Raw genomic sequence first — 22,723 nt, 5'->3', positions numbered from 1 at the left:
AAATGGAGTGAGACTAATCATTTCCAAGCAATTGGAGGAGTATGTTGAAGTGTTAGAATGTGTAACAGAATAATGATTAGACTAAAGATGAAGAATGAAGTGATGGACTTCATACAAGCACATGCACTACAGACGGGAAACAGGGAAGATATTGAAGATTCTTGAAGAAAGTAGAAAGAGAAATTCCAGGTGTGGAAGTGGTTATTATGGGAGATATGAATGCACAGGTCGGAAACGAGAGACAAGGAAAGGAAGAAGTCATTTGACCATATGGATATGGGAAAAAGAATCGTGAAAGTGGACTTCTGTGAAAGGAATGGACTGATAGTGGGGAATACATGGTTTTGAAAGAAAAACAGCAGGAAAATTATGAGATATGGGTAGGGTGACAGAAGAACAAAATCAGTAATTGATTACATCTTGGCAGAAAGGACAAATCACAGGAAGTTGATGGATGTGACAGCTTTATGAGGAGCAGCATTTGATGGGAACCATAGAGTTGTGGTGGCAAAATTACGGTTGGGAGAAATGGAAAAACTAAAAGAGATAAGAGAAAGTAAAATAAAAGTATGGAAATTGAAAGACAAAAATGTACAGGAAGATTTTCAGGAGAGAAGGCTAGAGAGCACAGGATGTTAGCACTGGTTTCCTCTGCTGCTGACTATTGTGCTCCAGTGTGGATTAATAGCCTGTATACAAAGTATATTGACCCACAATTGAATATCTGGCACCATCAGATCTACTTCAGTTCACTGGCTCCCTCTGTTGTCTGGAATAATGCCACCTGACTTACTACGAAGATCCAGTGCTCTTGTTTGAGAGTACAAGATCTGCAGGAATCCTCTGCTACCTGTTCTAAATGACACACCAACTCTTAGTCTCCAAAGACTGAAATCACAACATCCACCCCTTTGTGATGCTGCTTTGAAGAAGTCCAACAACTTCAATGCTTCGGAGGAGTGGAAAGGCCGCTGGAATAACTCTCCTGACTTGCCCCTGCATAACATCTTCAGAGGGGAAAAAATTGCAAATGGATCCCAACTGCCAAGTGCAACTTGGTCCAAACTGAACAGGATCAGGACAGGTCATGGAAGGTGCAGGGATTCTCTCTATAGGTGGAACTTTGTGCCATCTCCAGAATGTGACTGAAGCCCCTCACCAGACTATTCCCCACATTGTAAGTGAATGTCAACTACAGGCTTATCCAGGTAGATTGGAAGACTTCCTATCTCCAACAGCAGAAGCACTACAGTGGATTGAAAATTTGGACATTCAGATATAACAGATAACACTAATGCCTGAAGTGAATCAATGTTTTTTTATTATTGTGTATATATTGTATATTATGTATATAATTTCCTTGCCATATGATAATAATAATAATAATAATAATAATAATAATAATAATAATAATAATAATAATAATTATAATTCAGGAGAGATTGAAGCAACAAATCCCAGTTACTGAAGTGGAAAATGTAGAAGAAGAGTGGGCCAATTTAAAAAAAGCATCTGTTAGTGCAGCACAGAGTGCTTGTGGCAGGACATCTACAAGATTGAAAGAAAAGGAGACACCGTGGTGGAATGAGGAAGTGAGAAAAGAGGTGAAAGAAAAGAAGACAGCCTGGCAAAAATGGAAATGAGATCAAACAGAAGAAAGCAAAAAGAAGTATCTCAACAGCAAAAAGAGATTTAAGAAGCTGGTAGGAGAAGAAAAAAAAAAAATTATTTGGGAAGAATTTATACAAATTAAGAGGACAGAAAGAGTGATCACAAAGCTAGTGAAAAAGGAAGATGGGGAATTGTTAACACTTCAAGAAGAGATGAAGATAAGATGGAAGGAGTATTTTGATAAGCTTATGAATGTGAACAACTGTATAGGGAAGATAGAAACAATACAGCAATGCTGGAGGTCGAGTTAGTGATCATAAGATGAAGATGAGAAGAGCAACAGGGATGGATAAAATCAGTGTGGAAATGCTAAAGGCTGCTGGACCTTTTGGTATGCACTGGCTGACTACTAAAGTGTATGTGGAAACACAAATGTGTACCAGAAGACTGGAAAAAAAGGTATAATAATATCAGTGTTTAAGAAAGGGGACAAGAAAGTTTGTGGTAACTAGGGTTACCAACCGTCCGACTTTTGCCGGACATGTCCTGCTTTTCAATAATTTTGGTTACGTCCGGCCGGCATTTCTAATTTATCGACATTGTCTGGCATTTTTCATTACAAGATTGCTCACTTAGGTTTTAGGCTGAAGACAGCATGTTATTGTATCGTACATCAACTCCATGTGCTCAGGGCACTACTTCCGAGGGTGGAAATAAGTAATACTAATATTAGATTTTTGGACTCGAAGTCCAGGCATCGATCAACCAATCAACGCCCTTCATTTCCATGTTTATGTTGAGAGAAACCGGAAGTGTCGAGAGCTACAGTTTACATGTGCTTGCCATATGATTTGCAACTATCGTGTTTGGTTATCTGGTTGTCGCCGTAAATTATAGGGCGAGTATGCAGCGAGTGGAGTGAAATATTAATCTCATTGCATCCTATTACGTAGGCCTACTGGTATGTCATCTTTGCAACCTGAAAGGAGTGAATCTAAAAAAAGACAGTGTAAATTTTTGGATAAACTAAAACATAAGTATCCTTGCTTTACTCACGGACGCAGTGAAAGTGAAGCGAAATGTGCAGTGTGTGATAGTTATGTTAATGTCGGATCCAAAGGTGTTGGTGACTTGGAAAGACACTTTAACAGTGAAAAACACAAAAAGACAGTGAGAACTAGGTCAATATCATGTTCAATGTTATTATTTGTCACTCTCAAATATTCACCAGATGATAAAAAAGTTCAAGCCGCAGAAGCTACAATGTCATTTCATACAGTTTTCCATCACCAGTCGTACAAATCAATGGACAGCTAAATTGAATAAGAGTATGTTCTTAGGTTCTGAAGTAGCACAGAAACTGACCTGTGCAATAACTAAAACAGAAGCCATAATAAATAATGTTATTGCTCCTCACTGGACAGATATTATAATTGAAACTCTTAACAATAAAGTTCCATTTTTTGACCTAGGAACAGATGCAAACAATCATGGTGCACTAAAGTTGTTTCCAATTGTCATCCAATTCTTTGATTACAAAAATAATGGCATTCAGATAAAAGTTCTTGATTTACAACCATGTCCAAATGAAAGTTCTGAATGTATTTCCTCCTATATTTCAGATACTCTCAAAAAGCATAAAATTACTTCTAGATGCATTGCATTTTCTGGAGACAATGCTAATGTTAATTGTGGAGGCCTTGCACGCAGGGAAGGGAAGAATGTATTCTCTGCTCTGAAAAAAGACTTGAATGAAAACATAGTAGGTGTTGGATGTCCTGCTCACATTCTACATAACTGTTTGCAACATGGAGCTGATGCTCTTCCTGTTGATATTGAGTCTGTGGTGATGAAAATTTTCAACTTCTTTCATATATATGCAGTGCGCACTCAGGAACTGAAAGAATTTTGTGAATTTGTTGATGTAAATTATCTGCAGCTTTTAAATCATTCTAAGACTAGGTGGTTAACATTGTATCCAGTAGTTGAAAGAATCCTGCAATTGTTCCCAGCTCTGAAATCCTACTTTCTTTCTCAGGGTAGGAAGTCAGTGCCTTCATCAATTAGAAACTTCCTTGAAAATTACTTTTCAGAGCTCTATCTTTTGCTTCTTTCCTCAACCATGCACATTTTTCACTATAAAATTTTGTCACTTGAGAAAGAACATAATTCAGTTGTAGAAGTGCTTGAACTATTAGAATCTGTCCAATCTTCATTGAAAGGCAGACTTGAAGGTCAATTCATTCCCCTTAAAGTCAGACAGATGTTAAATACATTTTCAGAAGATGGTTTGGATAAAGAATGCAAAGTGTTTATGGAGAATGTATCTTGTTTCTATGAAACCTGCACTGAGTACTTGGATAAATGGATGCATCCTACAGAGGAATTCAAGTGTTTCAAATGGTTGAAACTTCAAAACATTAAAGACCTCAGCTTTGACGGTATTGTACCATGTATTCAGTACTTACAGTCAAAAGGTGTAGAAATAGATGATTCAAAATTATTCGACCAGTTCTGCAACGTAAGGGCTTATTCTAAACCTTCAACTTTGGATAAAGATACAACACTAGACCAACAATGGTCTGTTTTTTTTAATAAGTACCAGAACATTGAGGTATTTTCTGAACTCTTGAACATTTGCCAGTTTTTCTTTGCCATACCAGGCAGCAATGCCTCCACTGAACGTATGTTTTCATTCATAAATGCTCAATGGACAAAGGAAAGGAACCGTTTGTTGGTAGAATCAGTGAAAGGAATGTTACTTGTAAAGTTCAATTTCAAAGATGTGTCGTGTGAAGAATTTTATAAATATGTACTTCAAGAAAATAACTTGCGTCTTCTTTCAAAAGTAGGTTCTGTTGAAAAATACAGCTTCAAGGAAATGAACTGCAGCAAGGACTCATCATTAAGTAAGGTATTTCCTTTTGTAAAAAGTTGTGTGTAATATATGTATAATTTTGTTATCGATTGAAATTGTCAGGCATTTTTTTTAAATGCCCTGCTTTTTGCTAAGCAATGTCCTGCATTTGGAAATTTTCAGTTGGTAACCCTAGTGGTAACTGTAGAGGAATCACACTTATATCGCAGGCAGTGAAAATACTGGAAATGATATTAGAAAGAAGAATGAGAAGAAAGATTGAAGGAGAGTTACAAGAGGAACAATATGGCTTCAGGAGTGCAAGATCTACAGTGGACCCAATCTTTAGCATGAGACCGCTGATGGAAAAGAATTGGGAATATGGAAATGACCTCGTCAAGACTTTCATAGATATAGAAAAGGCATATGATACTGTCCCCAGAGAGAAGGTTTGCTGGTAAACCATGGTTAAAAAGGGACTTGAAAGAGAAATGTTAGAAATAGTGCAAGCAATGCACTACAACTGTGTTAGGAGGGTACTGACCACAGTTGGAAGGACAGAATGGTTTAGCAAGTGTGCTGTCACCTCTTTTGTTTATTATGGTCATGGATGAAATTGTAAAGGAAACAAAGGAAGCCTATGGAGATAAAGAGATGAAGACACTGCTATTTGCAGATGATGATGTGATCTGGGGAAAGAACAGCAAAGAAGTACAACACCACTTAGATGTACTGAACAAAAAAATTGAGAAGTATGGCATGAAAATCAGATGTTAGGAAGGAAGTTGGGATAGGAAAGCTAAGTGAGAGAATTGAAAAGAATAAACAAAGGTGGTTTGGACATGTAAAGAGGATGGAGGAGAACAGAGTTCCAAGACAGATGCTGGAGGCAATGTGCGAGGGCAAGAGAGCAAGAGGAAGACCTAGAAGAAGGTGAACTGAATCAGTGGAGAGCAGCATAAGAAGACGAAATTTAGACTGGGACAGAGATCGTGGAAGAGGAATGGTGGGAGGAAAGAGGAAGATGGAGAAGTGCCATAAGTACCCCGACTTGGCAGGGGCTGGATAAGGGGAAATGATGATGATGATGTTTTGTGGATAGTTTCAGGACACCTAGTCCATGATGATGATAATGATAAATTATTAACGTGAAACCCAGTGTTTCGTTCTGGTGCACTGTAGTCTGAATGGTGATTTTTGTTCATTCCAGCTGATTTATTTATGTTGTGGTTATTTCATTATTTTGTGGTTCAATTTTGATTTTCACATCAGTGTTGATTCAGTTTTGTGTGATAATGTAGTGTTGTTGGCCATCATTCCATTCTATAAGCAATGATTTTTGTGTGTAACTCAGATGATTTTTAATGTCTAAGATTTAAATTTACATTCAGGATTTTTTATGATAAACTCAAGTTGTGAGTTAATTTTAATTTATTTAATTTCATTCAGCAGGGTGCATGAAAATAAAGTTACAATTAAATTATTAAAACTGTTTTGAATTAATTTTCAGTGAATATTTTTTCTCTATCTTAAAGGGTGATTTTTCAAGAGGCAACGTAAACCATTATTAGTCATAAATTTAAAATAAATTTCAATTATTACTGTCAAAAGATTCTTTGTAACATTACATGTTAACCTAGATTCAGGATTTTTATATGTATTAGTTCCCTTTGTTTGGTAATATAATTTTGTAAAATTTATTAGACCTTTTTATTTTCAATACTGTAATTAACTTCAGGGACTGATCACTGTCACTATCATAGCTAGGCATTTTTACTGTCAATAAATAATGTTATTACCTAACTTAGGTTACACAATTTATTCAATTTTCTCATGTTCCATCCAATATCATTACAAGGACTGATCACAACTTCTCTACCAACTGAGCGACAAGTGAAAGGGGGCGGTGTGCAAGTATTATTTGTATCACAGCATTTCCTGATCAATCAATTATCTATATAGAATTACATTTAGGCTGTTGAATGCTCAGTTGTTCGGTCTGATCATTCAATGTTTATCTGACATTGCCTTTGCAGATATACAACATTGTGTATTCTATGATTTATTGTTAAATTTCTTTTCAGTTTTTGCTCAATATTATTTTGGTTACTTGTTTTCTGTTATTTCTGTTTCAAATGCAAAATTTGTATCAAAATTCAACAGATCCATCTACTGTAAATGGAGCAAATCTCCATCATAGAAAAGTAAATAAATTCCTTATTTCTACTTCCTACTCCTTGAACAAAAGACAGATAGATGCCTTTACTGATCAACTTTCAAATTGGTGTAACTCTAATTAATAGAGAATAGAAGTTATGTACCTGGCAATAACCCTTGGAGTATCACTGTGTATTTTCACAAAATATTAAGTTTTCTCTTGCTCACTGTTCTTTAATGTATATAGTAGTATATACCTGTAATCCAGCTGCAAGGGGCACTAATGTTAAGGAAAGCTGAATTGATGTTCCAGGTTCCAGTTTTCCCATCTGTCGGCCAGACACTCCACTCCATACAAGACCAGAATTTGGCAATGGTTCTAAGCCCAGTATCAAATCCATCGGGCGTTCACTGTAACATAGAATTATTACTATCATAAGGTTACTAGGCAGGCCAATGTGTTTATTAATAAACTTGTTTGGTGTGAGGAATAACCAGAATTATTATTATTATTATTATTTCCGAGGCTCGTTTTCATTTTGAAAGCAACTGCATTATACTCCTGTACTGACTTGCTAGGCCTAACGTACTAGAGGATTTTCTTTCAGGGTGGTCTCCCTTAGCCTTTGGCAGTCCCCTGCCTCACTGCAAGGCAGCAGCTGATGAATTTTTTTTTTTTGATCATGTGAAAAATGATGAGATCCGATCTAACCTAGGTCTAAATGAATCGATGGAGGAAAGACTTAGGTCATCTAGACTTAAATGGTTTGGGCATGTTAAACGAATGAATAGCACAAGGTTACCATGTGCTTATTTGGAAAAGAGAATAACAGGTAGAAGACCAGCTGGAAGACCAAGAAGAAGATGGATGGACCAACTGAGGGAAGACGTGGAGAGAAGAGGATGGAATTGGGAATCTGTCTTGGACAACGAAATGTTTTTGAATAGGCAACTTTGGAAGACGCTTGTTTTCAAACACCCTACCCGGCTCGCTGGAAGGGCAAACCGATGATGATGATGATGATTATTATTATTATTATTATTATTATTATTATTATTATTATTATTATTATTATTATTATTATTATTATTATTAATAATAATTCATATTAGGAGATTGGTGAGTAACACTTCTGAAGAACTGTGTTAAAGTGTTTATAGTAGTGTGTGCAATTTTAATTCTTCGGGCCTGGTTTGAGACAGGTGCTCCTGTATTTGAAGTACAGTGCTGTATTAGGATTTGTTAAGATTCAGTAGAAACACCCTCTGAGGACTTCAAAGAGCGTTTCTGTCTTAATACTGACTTATAGGGAATAGATATTGTCATTGTGAGGATTTAAAGTTTGGATCTCCGTTCAGCAAAGCATCTGAGCCTTCTGAATCTATTACAGATGTTGGTCACTATGAACAGGCTTATATACTAGGAGTGAACAAGGGGATGATGTGGTCTGATAATGAGGTATTAATATGTGAGACATCAAATTTTATGGATGTTTACAAACAATGAAATGTATTTATGTACTCCCCATTGCACGCGTCTTCACGGGGAAAAGCACAGAACCACTAGAAAAAACACATGGCATACAATTCCAACGAAATTATGCACAGAAACGATGTTAATAGTGCGTGAACCACAGAATATGAAACTCATTCTTTCGTCCCGTTTAACTGAGTCTCTCTAGCCTCTAGGACGATTGCCGTTCCGAATCTCCAGCCGTAAAGCACAGATGCTGCTGTAGCGAGCAGGGAACATGATACACAAAGGCGACGAGCGATACATTCGCGAAATAAAGCATCAAATAAAATCGCTTGAAAATGAAGTTGGGTAAATTACACAAGCACATAAAAATTTATCCTTTATCCTAGGGGAAGAGTATTGACTGTACTTTAGGTTATATTGGTCAAAACTAGGAAGAATTAAAAATATATCGGAAAATCGGAAGACGAGTTAAAAAACGGAAAGTTTCCGGGTAAATCGGAAGGGTTGACAGGTATGGAATATCGAACAAGTTGTCTAAAGTTACTAACTGAAGATAATAAATAAATGTAAGTCAAAGTCAGTAACATTTAAAGCTAAAGTCTACAATACAGAGAAAAAAACTCATCAATGCATGGAGTCCTTATTTTCAATTTATGTTGACTTAATGGATTTTGTGGTTTGTTATTTAACATAACATCGTTGGTATTTTTGTAATACATGTTTGTTTCATATCTGTTGGTTATTTCTTTTATTCTGTGATTTTACCCTAGCCTTAATGCCCCTATATTAACTATCTGGCCACAAGAATGGTCCAACCTGTGAGATCCCCATGTCTTCCTCTGAGCTTTAATGGGGGCAGTACTTTGATTTTCTGAAAACTCCATAATGGAGTCATTATAATATACCGTAGTTTTCCTTGAACATAAACTTCATCCTGATGCATTATTACATACTTCTCCCAATTAGATCATTTACTACTGTACAGAGCTGGGAAGATAGATGAACCCTGACAGTGTAGTTGGCACGCAGGGGAATTCGGAATGTATTGAGGAACAATAGCAGATGACCTGCTATTGGCTCATGGTGAGCAATATATCATACCACCTTGATGAAAACATTGAGTGCACTGGCTATGACAAAGGGTACCATGTGATGTCAAAATCTGACTTGATGAAGGTCATGAAACCAAGATATAAAGTACTTAAAATTTATCAACTTCAACTACTTGATGCCCAACCAACAACTCTACTGTGATTTCTAAGTACCTGACTCTCATTTCCTTCAACTTCGAAGATTTTAATTTCAATATTTTAATTAATCCATGCTTCATTAATATTAATTAATTTTGTGCAAACCAATTATTGTAATGTTAGAACTTTTAAAACTTTGATTACTCTACATGTAATCAACTTGAACCATTTAGATGTTATACTAGTATTTTATTATATGTATATATGATATTATGGTAAGTTCATTAATTGACTCTTAGTTATATTTAAGCATCGCTTACTCGACAGATCAGATTTTTATGTCTTTTCTACCTTGTACTTTTGCAAGTAATTAGATTCTTAATGAGGAACCTGGTTCAGGGCCCTGACCTAACTTTGGATTACGTGTGGCTGAAGATGCTTACCAAGTTAAGCGAAACATGTACCATTTTAACATCTATGTAACAACTGTATCCTAAATATAAGGATTGTAGAGTATTGGAATGGTGGTTTTTAATAAATCTGTTTGAAACTTTTACATTCTGAACTCCAATACGGTTATCATAATGAGAGGCATAACATGTAAAGAATAGCCTTATGCTTGAAGAATGTACACCTACAGTATTCGTAACTGCTAAACCCATGCTAGCACAAAAGTCCAGCATATGATTCCCATTCCCATTAGCTTCCATATCTTCCCCATTTTTACCAATCACCCTTTCATATCCTTCAGTTCTATTTTCAACTCTCGCATTGAAATTGCCCATTAGCACTATCCTATCCTTGCTGTTGACCCAGACTACGATGTCACTCAATGCTTCATAAAACTTGTCAATTTCATCCTCATCTGCATCCTCACATGGTGAATACACTGAGACAATTATCATCCTAATTCCTCCAGCTGCCAAATCTACCTACATCATTTGCTCATTTACGTGCCTAACAGAAACTATGTTGTGTGTAATAGTATTCCTGATGAACTGCCCTACCCCACACTCTGCCCTTCCCTTTTTAACACCCGTCAAGTACACTTTTTATCTCCTAGCTCTTCATTATCTCCCCTTACCTGATTATCACTTACTTCTAGCACATCCAGATGCATCCTCTTTGCTGACTCAGCCAGTTCTACTTTTTTTCTTCCGTAAGCCCCATTAATATTGATAGCTCCCCATTGAATTCCATTTTGTTCGCCAAGTTGTTTCCAAGGAGTCCCTCGCCTGTCAAATGGGAGTGGGACTCCATTACTCCCATAGGTCCGAGGCTTGCTCGTCTTGCTCATGGTGTGGGTTACTGTAGTCACGTCTTTGTTCGTGAACCATGGGCAACAGCTGAGTGGCTTAGTAAGTGGTCCTGAGAGTCGGGATACCAGTTGCTACAGAATGGGAGTGGGCATCGTGGGCATATTCCGAGTCATGGCCCTCCTTGTGCTCAGGCGGCTAGGGCTATACAATCCACCGGTGGTCCCTAACCCGTTAGAGGAGAGATCTCACTTGGACTATGTGTACGTAGGGTAGCGTCCTGCTTCATGAATTTACCAAACTCAGAACATTTAACAACAACAACAACAACAACAACAACAACAACAACAACAACAACAACAACAACAACAACAACAACAACAACAACAACAACAACAACAACAACAACAACAACAACAACAACAACGATAATAATAATAATAATATAAATGCTACAAGTTCTGCAATTGTTTCACCCACTGTTATGAAGGTTGTTTCAGGACTGGGTTCTAATGTTTTGCTGAGAACAGCATGTGTAGGGGTGAAAGACAGTTCAGGAGAGATTGTACTAGTTAAAGCCTTTTTAGACTCTGCGAGTCAGTTATCCTTTGCGACTTCTGATCTTGCCTCCATGGTATGCAGTAGCCATGTGTCTTGGTGGGTGTGCTATTTACCAACTGATAAGCCCAACTTACCACACTGGGGTGAAACGCTAGCAACCAGGAATGAATTACCTGGAAAATTTATAATGTCCCATAACGGACCATTTATATTGGTATTATAAATTTACTCATTCGGGACAAATATTTCAGGTTCCCTATGGGAATCAACATCTATGTCAACTTCTGATCTTGCCAAGAAGCTTGGCATCTGTACAAGGGCTTGTCGTCTACCTACAGGCAATGCGAAGGTGTCACCTGTAAGCTCCACATGCAACCTTGTTTTGTTCTCTAATGTCTCAGATTTTACACTGAAGTTGAACTGTGCAGTTCTGAACACAATCACAAGTCCACTTCCTGCACAGGAAAATTATTGTTCCAATTGGGTTATTCCTCAGGATATTATTTAGAGTGACAGTATATTTAATCAGCCTTCTACTATTAATATCTTGCTAGGAGGTGATGTCTACTATGAAATTATGTCTTCTAGTATTTTGCATATGAAACTTTATCCTGCCTTGTTAGGTACCGAATTTGGTTGGGTATTGTCAGGCACTTTCCCTGAGTCATGCATTAAGAATAATTCCAAGACTCGTCGTGCCAATCTTGTAAAACTTTATTCTATTGACACTAAACTCCAAAGGTTCTGGGAGCTTGAAGAACGTTATCAACCAGTTCTTACTCCTGAAGAAAGGACTTGTGAAGAACACTTTGTGAATAATGTTTAAAGAGATGATTCTGGTAGGTTTGTTGTCAAACTTCCTATTCGTGCTGAAGTGTCACCTGTAACTGAGTCTAAGCATAATTCTGTTAGAAGTCTTAAACAGATTGAAAATAAATTTGCTAGTCTTCCAGACTTGAGAAAAAAGGTATGTAGATTTCATGTGAATACAGTGAAATAGGTCACACGGAAATTGCACCTCCCGAGACTTCTAACTCGTTAAGTTTTTACTTGCCCCATCATTGTGTGCTCAAGGATTCTAGCACTACAATCAAGCTGAGAGTTGTTTTTGATGGAAGTTGTGAATCATCAAATGGGATAGCATTGAATTGTATGTTAATGGTTGGTCCTACTATTCAGCCTTACTTGGTGTCCATTGTTTTAAGATTCAGAAGCTATTTTGTTGTTCTTACAGCTGACATTACTAAGATGTACAGATGTGTGGTAATTCATCCTTACCACAGAAATCTTCAGAAATTTTTTTGGCGTGAATCTACCTATGAAGAGATCAAGGACTACTGTCTTACTACTGTTACATACGGTACAAGTTCTGCCCCCTTTCTTTCTACGACATGTCTAGTTCAACTTGCTGATGAACACAAAGAATCTCACCCCACTGCATCAGAGATTATTCACTCTTGTTTTTATGTTGACGACCTGCTGATAGGTGCTAGTTCAGTTGAAGAAGCTAAGGAGCTTTAATCAGAAATCTCTTCTGAGCTTGATAATCACATTTTCATCTTCGAAAGTGGATGTCAAATTGTCCAGAAGCTCTTGCCAATGTCCCTGTAGAGGATAGAGAAATGTTGTCACCTTGTAACCTCACTAATTCTAAATGCGATGAGTTTCGGTTTCAAATAAATTTGAAGAAAGCACCTAAGGAAGTCGCTAAGAGGAGTGTTCTCACTATCATTGCTCCCATATTTGATCCCCTTGGATTGTTAGGATGTGCTGTGGTTAAGTGCAAACTTATCCTGCAGTCTCTTTGGCAATCAAAAATCGATTGGAATGATCCGTTAGAACCTTCATCTGAAATTATTGAAATCTTGGATGCTATCTACAGTGGGCTCCCCTTGCTTAATGAACTCAGAGTGCAGAGAAATGTAATGCCCTTTGCTAAGAATAAGGTTATTGAAATCCATGGCTTTTCTGATGTTTCAGAAAAGCTTTGTGCTGCTCTACTGCTTTCTAGCCTTATGAGTAAGGTCACTGAATCTCTGAAGTTGTGCATTCCTTTCTCCACATACTGCCAGACTGACAGCACGATAGTTCTGTGCTGGTTACAGAAATCTGCCAATTATTGGAAAACCTTTGTTGCCAATAGAGTTGCTGAAATTCAGTCCCTCACTTCACTCTCAGATTGGAGACATGTACCTACCCACAGCAATCCAGCTGACCACTTGTCTCGAGGTGTTTTACCCTCATAAATGTTTTCTCTTGATGTATGATGGCAGGGTCCCTCCTGGTTGCACAAATTGTCCCCAGTGTATCCTGATTTTGTTGCCAGTAGTACACCATCTGCTGTGAAAGTTAGAGAAATTCTCTTCCTTTCTCAAACTCAAGCGAGTTTATAGCTATGTTTTGAGATTTATTACCAATATCCGCTCCACTAAGGATACTCATTTCATTGGTCCACTTACGCCTGAAGAATTGAGGATTAGTGAATTGAAAATAATAAGTCTGATGCAAGCTAGTGAATATGGGAAGGAACTTCATGACTTGAGGTCTAATAATGTACTTGCCCCTTTGAGCACATTAAGAACTTTGAATCCATTCCTGGATGAATATGGGTTTTTCAGAGTCTGTGGTCAACTCATGAATTCTCAGTTGGAATATAATGAAAAACACCCTTTCATTCTTCGTCTGAAACATTTTCTTACTAAATTGATTGTTAAACTTAAACATGATATGCTATTGCATTCCCACCCTCAGGCTGTATTGTTTTCTTTGCGTAACAGATATTGGATTCTACGTGGGAAGACAGTTATTCCTGGTGTGATCCATTCATGTTACAAATGCTTCAGAAGCAAACATCCACTCACCAATCACATAATGGGTCAGTTACCCTCGTATAGAGTTGAACCGTCTTTACCCTTTGTTAAGAGTGGTCTTGATTATGGTGGCCCAGTCATCATAAAAGGTGATAACCCGAGGAGTAAGATAAAGTTTAAAGCATACACTGCTCTCTTTGTCTTGTCACTAGGGCGATACATCTTGAACCTGTGAAGAGTCTAACGACTCAGGACTTCCTTGCTGCAATTAGAAGATTTACAGCCTGCGGACGATTTCCAAATCTCAACTTGAGTGATGGCACAAATTTTGTTGGAGCCAACAATGAGTTATTAAAATTTATTAAGGATAGCTGTACTGAAATAGAAGAATATTCATCTAATTTGAATGTGAAATGAAAGTTTATTCCACACTCTAGTCCTCATTTTGGTGGCTTTGGGAGGCTGGAATAACATCCGCAAAATCACATTTGAAGTGGACCATAGGAAATTCTATTCTTAATTTTGAAGAGCCGAGTACTCTTTTGTATCAAATTGAGTCTGTGTTGAACTCGAGACCTCTCTGTTCAATGACTAATAACCCCAATGATCAATGCCATTTGACAACTGGACATTTTCTAGTAGGGAGACGATTGACCTCTGCCCCCTCTCCAGACATATCCAACACCTCCCGCTCCTGTTTAACTAAATAGAATTTGCTGCAACAGCTGTATCACATTTTTTGGCAGAGGTGGTCAAAGGAATACATATAATCACTTCAACAGAGACATAAATGGTCTTCCAAAGAAAAATGGACTCCAACTGCGGGAGACTTGGTGCTTCTAAGGGAGGATAACTTTCCTCCTCTGGTTTGGAAGACTGGATTAATCCAGGACCTCCATCCTGGTTGTGATCATGTTACTTGTGTAGTCACTGTGAAAACAAAAACTGGTCTCTTTTGCCCTGCCATATTGAGCCCATTGTCCAAAGATTTTGTGTGTGTTTGAGTCATCAGTCCATAGACTGGTTTGATGCAGCTCTCCATGCCACCCTATCCTGTGCTAACCTTTTCATTTCTACGTAACTATTGCATCCTACATCTGCTCTAATCTGCTTGTCATATTCATACCTTGGTCTACCCCTACCGTTCTTACCACCTACACTTCCTTCAAAAACCAACTGAACAAGTCCTGGGTGTCTTAAGATGTGTCCTATCATTCTATCTCTTCTTCTCGTCAAATTTGGCCAAATCGATCTCCTCTCACCAATTCGATTCAGTATCTCTTCATTCGTGATTCGATCTATCCATCTAACCTTCAGCATTCTTCTGTAACACCACATTTCAAAAGCTTCTATTCTCTTCCTTTCCGAGCTAGTTATCGTCCATGTTTCACTTCCATACAATGCCACGCTCCACACGAAAGTCTTCAAAAACATCTTTCTAATTCCGATATCAATGTTTGAAGTGAGCAAATTTCTTTTCTTAGGAAAGCTCTTCCTTGCTTGTGCTAGTCTGCATTTCATGTCCTTCTTACTTCTGCCATCGTTAGTTATTTTACTACCCAAGTAACAATATTCATCTACTTCCTTTAAGACTTTATTTCCTAATCTAATATTTCCTACATCACCTACCTTCGTTCGACTGCCCTCCATTACTTTTGTTTTGGACTTATTTATTTTCATCTTGTACTCCTTACCCAAGACTTCAACCATACCATTCAGCAACTTCTCGAGATCTTCTGCAGTCTCAGATAAAATAACAATATCATCGGCAAATCTCAAGGTTTTGATTTCCACTCCTTGGACTGTGATTCCCTTTCCAAATTTCTCTTTGATTTCCTTTACTGCCTGTTCTATGTAAACATTAAAAAGGAGAGAGGACAAACTGCAGCCTTGCCTCACTCCTTTGTGGATTGCTGCTTCTTTTTCAAAGCCCTCGATTCTTATAACTGCAGACTGATTTTTATACAGATTGTAGATAATTCTTCGTTCTCGGTATCTGATCCCTATCATCTTCAGAATCATAAATAGCTTGGTCCAATCAACATTATCGAATGCCTTTTCTAGATCTACGAATGCCATGTACGTGGGCTTGTCCTTCTTGATTCGATCCTCGAAGATCAGATGTAAAGTCAGGATTGCTTCACGTGTTCCTACATTTCTTCTGAAGCCAAATTGATCTTCTCCCAACTCAGCTTCAACTTGTTTTTCCATTCTTCTGTAAATAATACGTGTTAAAATTTTGCAGGCATGAGATACTAAACTAACGGTGCGGTAGTTTTCACACCTGTCAGCACTGGCTTTCTTGGGAATAGGTATAACAACATTCTTCCGAAAATCGGATGGGACTTCTCCTGTCTTATACATCTTGCACACTAAATGAAATAACCTTGCCATGCCGGTTTCTCCTAAGGCAGTCAGTAATTCAGAGGGAATGTCATCAATTCCAGGTACCTTGTTCCTATTGAGGTCACTCACAGCTCTGTCAAACTCTGACCTCAAAATTGGGTCTCCCATTTCATCAGCATCAACAGCCTCTTCATGTTCCAGAACCAAATTATCTACATCTTTACCTTGATACAACTGTTGGATATGCTCTTGCCATCTTTTTGCTTTGTCTTCTTTCCCTGGAAGTGGCTTTCCATCTGAGCTCTTAATATTCATACACCTAGATTTCCTTTCTCCAAAGGTTTCCTTGATTTTCCTGTATGCAGCATCTACCTTTCCCAGGACCATACAACCTTCGACATCCTTGCACTTCTCCTTCAGCCATTCTTCCTTAGCTACCTTCCACTTTCTCTCCACTTGATTCTTTAATCGCCTGTATTCTTTTCTGCCCTCTTCATTTCTAGCATTCTTGTGTTTTCATCGTTCATCAACCAGGTCTAGTATCTCCTGAGTTATCTACTGATTCTTAGTTGATCTTTTCTTCCTTCCTAACATTTCTTCAGCAGCCCTACTGACTTCAATTTTCATGACTCTCCACTCTTCCTCTATAGTGTTTCCTTCAGCCTTTTCATTTAGTCCTTGTGCAACATGTTCCTTGAAACAATCCCTCACACTCTTTTCTTTCAACTTGTCTAGATCCCATCTTTTTGCATTCTTTCCTTTCTTCAATTTCTTCAACTTCAGATGGCATTTCATGACCAACAAGTTGTGGTCAGAGTCCACGTCTGCTCCTGGGAAAGTTTTGAAATCCAGCACCTGGTTTCTGAATCTCTGCCTAATCATAATGAAGTCTATTTGATACCTTCCAGTGTCTCCAGGTCTCGTCCACGTATACAGCCGTCGTTTGTGGTGTTTGAACCAAGTATTGGCAAGGACTAAATTATGATCAGTGCAGAATTCAACCAGCCGACTTCCTCTTTCGTTCCTTTGTCCCAATCCAAATTCTCCTACTGTACTACCTTCTCTTCCTTGGCCTACCACTGCATTCCAGTCTCCCATCAAAATTAGATTCTAGTCACCTTTTACATATTGTATTAAATCTTCTATTTCCTCATATATTCTTTAGATTTCTTCATCATCCGCTGAACTAGTAGGCATATAGACCTGCACTATTGTGGTGGGCATTGGTTTGGTGTCTATCTTGACGACAATAATTCTTTCACTATGCTGGTCGTAGTAGCTTACCCGCTGCCCTATTTTCTTATTCATTATTAAACCAACTCCTGCATTTCCCCTGTTTGATTTTGTGTTGATAATTCGGTAGTCGCCTGACCAAATATCTTGTTCTTCCTGCCAACGTACTTCACTTATACCAACTACATGTAACTTTAGCCTATCCATCTCCCTTTTCGGATTCTCTAACCTACCACAATGATTCAAACTTGTAACATTCCACGCTCCGACTCGCAGAATGTCAGTATCCATCTTCCTGATGATCGCCCCCTCTTGTGTAGTCCCCACCCGGAGATCCGAATGGGGGACTAGTTTACCTCCGGAATATTTTACCCGGGAGGAAGCCATCATCAGTACATCATTCATACAGAGACAGCTGCATGTCCTCGGGGGTTAGTTACGGCTGTAGTTTCCCATTGCTTTCAGCCGTGTAGCAGTATCAACACAGCTAAACCACGTTGAGTATTATTACAAGGCTGTATCAGTCAATCATCCAGACTGCCGCGCTTGCAACTACCGAAAGGCTGCTACTCCCCTTTCGATGAACCATTCGTTAGTCTAGTCTCTCAACAGATACCCATCCGATATGGTTGCACCTGCGGCTCTGCTATCTGCATCGAGACACGCAAGCCTCCCCACCGCGGCAAGGTAACATGGTTCGCAGAGGAGGAAGATTTTGTATAATTTGTATATTTTGTGTATGTTGCATATAAAGTTTTTTTCATTCATTTGTCTGTGATTGTGTATGAGACACTTGACATTGATTCTGAGTGTTGAGATCCCTCAAAGGGGGGAGTATGTTTCAGCTTTTGTGTTAGCAACTCACCTGCCGCATTTCACTTGTCATTTTTCACAGTTGGCAACGTGCTGCTGCGTCCATTATTATCGTCAGACTGAACATGGGTGACCGGCAGCAACAGATGCCTCTGGGTGTATCTCTATATTTTCTTTTGTACATATGTGTGTGTATATATGGTATTTATTCATGTGTAATAAATATGTTAAATCACCTTCTGAGTGATGTGTTGTCTGCTCGTTTAGGGCAGTCTGGTCTTCCACCTGACTTGCTCCAGATTGTGTTTGTGCACCTATGGAAATTAACTTGGTTTTGTGCATCCGATACGTTGATTCGTCGGCCGCAACAGTTTCATTCAGTAAATTTTGGAGCAGTATCATTACTTCTCGTTGAGTATAGTTCTGTTATTTATTTAATTTTGGATCCTGTCCTCTGCCACACGCTGTCCACGAAGTACTGTTTGAATTCAGGCAGACTACTACTGTACCAATTACAATGCTACTGAAGATGTTGTAAATGCATTGAACGAAGGCGAAGCTTCCTCCATCAAAACTGCCAAGACTGTTTTCAAGTACCACACTCACTGGAGATCTTGCTTATATCAAGTCAACATATTTCATTCTTTTACTTGTAGATATCTGAAAATGAAAAATGTCAGCGAAACTGATACGGCTATACCTGTGTTTCATTTTACATATTCTTAGTAATATTACATGAAAATGAAAACCTACAACCTGTTTTCCAGACATTGACCGAGTCAGGGATGTAATGCATGAATCATATATCGGCTATTAGTATGATGGGGTCGCCACTCCCAAAGTGATTTCAATAATATTACATATTTTTACATAGTATGTGAAGAATGTAACATTTTTTTACACATCTATGTAATTATTAAAAAATATTAATTACCGTAGTTTGATTTTTGAATAAGGATTATACATTATTCAAAAACTGTGAGAGCTCTTAATTTTCAGACTACTGTATAGTAAAATAATTGGCAAATTTCATCTCATTTAGAACATATTTCAATTGCTAAATTTCTCTTCAAAATTACTTTAACATTGGAATTTCTAACCCTCTGTCTGTGAAATACAGTAGAGCGAGTGCCCCAACTCCAAACAACAGCACTAATCCCTTTTTTTTTAAAATTCTGGGATGGTTAGGTGCCTTTCATTGTTCAGAGTTTTATTTTTGTTTCACTTTTCAGGGCATGAGGGCAACAGGAAATTAGCTACAAGAATACATTGTGTCATATACTCTGCAATTTACAGTGCATAACATTAAAAAAAATATTTGAGATATTTTTATTATGCCTTTAACCCTGGACATGCTGCACGGCGTCTCACAGACGCCATCTAATTTCTATTACATTTCATCGAAAAGTCTGTAGAGTTTTGATATTGCTGCTCTCTCTACCTTTAAGTAGTAGTCTCTTTGTGCATCTTATGCCAATTGTTTGGGTTTATTTGCTATTGTTGACTTGTGGCAGGAGGATTACTTCACTGTTGACTCCTGTGGCGTATGTCAGACACTACAGGACCTCTCTCGCTACTTGAAGTAGTAAATCAGTACAAATGCGGGAATTTTTCATACCTTCAAATTATACTTTTGAGTTATATTATTTTAATTCTTTATAGGTGTCTTGAAATGTAAAATGGATGGAAAAAGAGAGTTCGACCTGTCTAAAGATGTGAATGTGCAGTTGGTGTGCGATTTGCGTCAAGAGGAAAGCGAACAAAACGTACAAGATGAAGAATGGAGTGAATCAGAAGAAGACCACATAGAAACCCACGAAAAAGATACGGACACCGAACAGGACATTGACACTTGTGATATAAGTGACCGTTAAGAAGATGTAAGTGACATATCATCTAAGCGTTTCAATGGATGTGACAAAATTTCCGAGTGGCGTAAATGTCCGCCAAGAAATGTTTGCACGCAACGCCATAACATCGTTACCCATTTACCACGCGTAAAGGGCTCAGCAAAACAAGCTAAAAACCTCAACGAGTGTTGGGAATGCTTAGTTGATGAGAAGATAATTTCTCTGATTGTTGAATGTACAAGCAAAAAATTTCTGAAGTTCAACCTCAATACACTCGAGAGAGGGATGCTAAACCAACTGATTCAGTTGAAATAAAGGCATTATCTGGCATATTATACCTGTGTGCTGCTAGAAAGGACAATCATAATAATATAACAGATATATGGGCAACTGGTAAGACCGTTATAGAACTGCGCCGTCTTATCATGACGGAAAAGCGATCCAAATTTCTATTGTATTCCTTGCGATTTGACCACAATGACACCAGACAGATCAGGAAACAAGTTGACAACTTCGCTACAATCTGAGAAGCTTTTACTTTGTTTGTTACAAACTGCCAAAAGTCGTACTGTGTCGGAGAGTATTGCACAATTGATGATAATTAGAAGGCTTTAGGGGCAAGTGTCGCTTCAGATAATTTATAATGAGCAAACCAAGCAAGTACGGTATTAACATATTTTCACTAGTAGATGCTAAGGGTATGTTACACTGTTAATCTCAAAGTGTATGTTGGTAAACAGCCCGCTGGTCCTTTTGATGTCAGCAATAAGCCAAAAGACGTAGTGAAATGGCTCAGTTCTGTCATTTCTGGTACAGGGTGGAATGTGACCCATGCTTAAATGGCATGTTCACGAATGTGACGTTTCTCATACGCAAATGGCTTCTTACGGCCTCTACTCCAATGACTTATGTATTTCTGGTAATATACTAGAGAGGGCAGCACCCTCAGTTGTAAACCCAAAAGATCGTTCACTTTACGAGAGGAGTTGTATTATCTCTTTGAAGCAACTCTTTGCCTTGTTTATGTGAGAGGTAATAACAATGGAGGCTGCGCTGATCGAAGTAGCCTTTCTATGTTTTAAATGGGTTTTTAATATATTCAAAGTTAGACCATACATGCATGTTACCTTTCATTTTGACCATTGATATTACAGGTATGTTGATCTTTGCTTTCGTTTTTGGTATTGTGATGATTCATAACTTTCCATTCATAGCAGATTGACATGCATCTCTTTTGCTCCGCTGTGTGGAACTGCTGTATGTGTGTGGTTGTTATTGTGGTCATGAAATGTTGGTAACTGGGTCTCTGATTGATTCTATTTGTGTGCACTGCGTTCTATGGTACTTTACCATTAGATGTGTTTATGCCCTCCGTCTCGATTTAAAGTTACATTCTTGTCGTACGAAGCCCTTGGCCTGATGGATTTGAGCATGGGTGATTTTCAATCCCATTGTGAAATTGTTTGCGTGGTGCACGCTGCTGCTTGGTATATGCGAGACCTGTTGTGGCCATGTGAGTCACACTACATAAATTTATTTTAACATTAGTAACTGGAACAGCCGTTCATATTGCTTCCCGATACCTACATATGTGTGAACGCTTGGATGTGTGTTGCTGAGCGAGTGGAGAGGAAAGATGCTATGTCGATCGGCCCCATTTGCATTTTTAGTCTGGTGTCTGTACCTTATGTTTGTTCTCGGTACAGTTTTGTTTATTCTTGCCATGTCTCTGTCTTGGGCGTTTGCTAGCCCAGGAGGCCGCCATGTTTTCTTTCATATATTTAGGCTATGTGCGTGCCTGTGATACTCTTCGATTTTATTATTGTTCGCTTGGTGCAGAGATGTTTCTCTCTGTCCCATCCCGATTTCCGCTTTGATTTTTACCTGCTCATTTTTATCCTCTGTGACGCGTGGGTCTTTGACTGCTATGGGTATTGTTGAGTGGATAATGGAGTGAGAAGAGTCGTGTTATGAATGAGACGTATCTCGTAAAAAGGACGACCTAAATTGGGCCATGATAATGATAATAAAATTGGCATATGATGTAATGAAGGTATTTCTGAGAGCTTGTAATTATATCTGTTTGGGTCTTGAAATAATAGTAATGCTGCGCTCACGCGTCGATATGAGGACATTCATTCGGGAAGGAACGTTTATGTAAATATCCACTTGGTATTTTTTCTTAATTATTGGCTTCCTTTTTCTTGTTTAATGTTTTTTCTTTAATTTTATGTTGTCAATAAACCCTCATTTAATTTATTCTGCATTTCATTGATTGTAGTATTTGGTTCATATCCTTGTTCAGCAACAATGAGGGTCATTTCCAGCTCAAGGCTGTGTTCTCTTGGCTTTTCCTAGTTGCGGTTCACGCCTAATTTTTCCCTTTGTGTGTGTTACGTTTGGTGTTATTTAATACATTATCTGTGAGGGAGTTAGGTTTGGCACAAATGTGACAATTGATTTACAACTGCAGGGCTCACGAACGACTTATTGAGATATAATCTCACACTTGTAGGAAAAATCGGGAAGAACAAGAGGGAAATCCCTAGTTGCTATGTA

At 38.2% G+C, this 22,723-nt stretch overlaps 1 protein-coding gene across 1 annotated transcript in view; it reads right to left on the bottom strand.

Moving 5' to 3' along the window:
- Window positions 1-22,723, bottom strand: part of LOC136864247 (trafficking protein particle complex subunit 13) — a 249,419-nt gene that overhangs the window by 15,644 nt on the left and 211,052 nt on the right. Inside the window, exon 9 of the mRNA XM_067140988.2 lies at window positions 6,883-7,036. Coding sequence (XP_066997089.2) covers window positions 6,883-7,036 — 154 coding nt within the window. The remainder of the gene's footprint in view (window positions 1-6,882; window positions 7,037-22,723) is intronic.

Source organism: Anabrus simplex, chromosome 2 (assembly GCF_040414725.1).
Source record: "Anabrus simplex isolate iqAnaSimp1 chromosome 2, ASM4041472v1, whole genome shotgun sequence".
In the NCBI taxonomy this organism is placed as follows: Eukaryota; Metazoa; Arthropoda; class Insecta; order Orthoptera; family Tettigoniidae; genus Anabrus; species Anabrus simplex.
The sequence above is the reverse complement of the archived record's forward strand: the minus strand, read 5'-3'. Positions and strand labels throughout refer to the sequence as shown.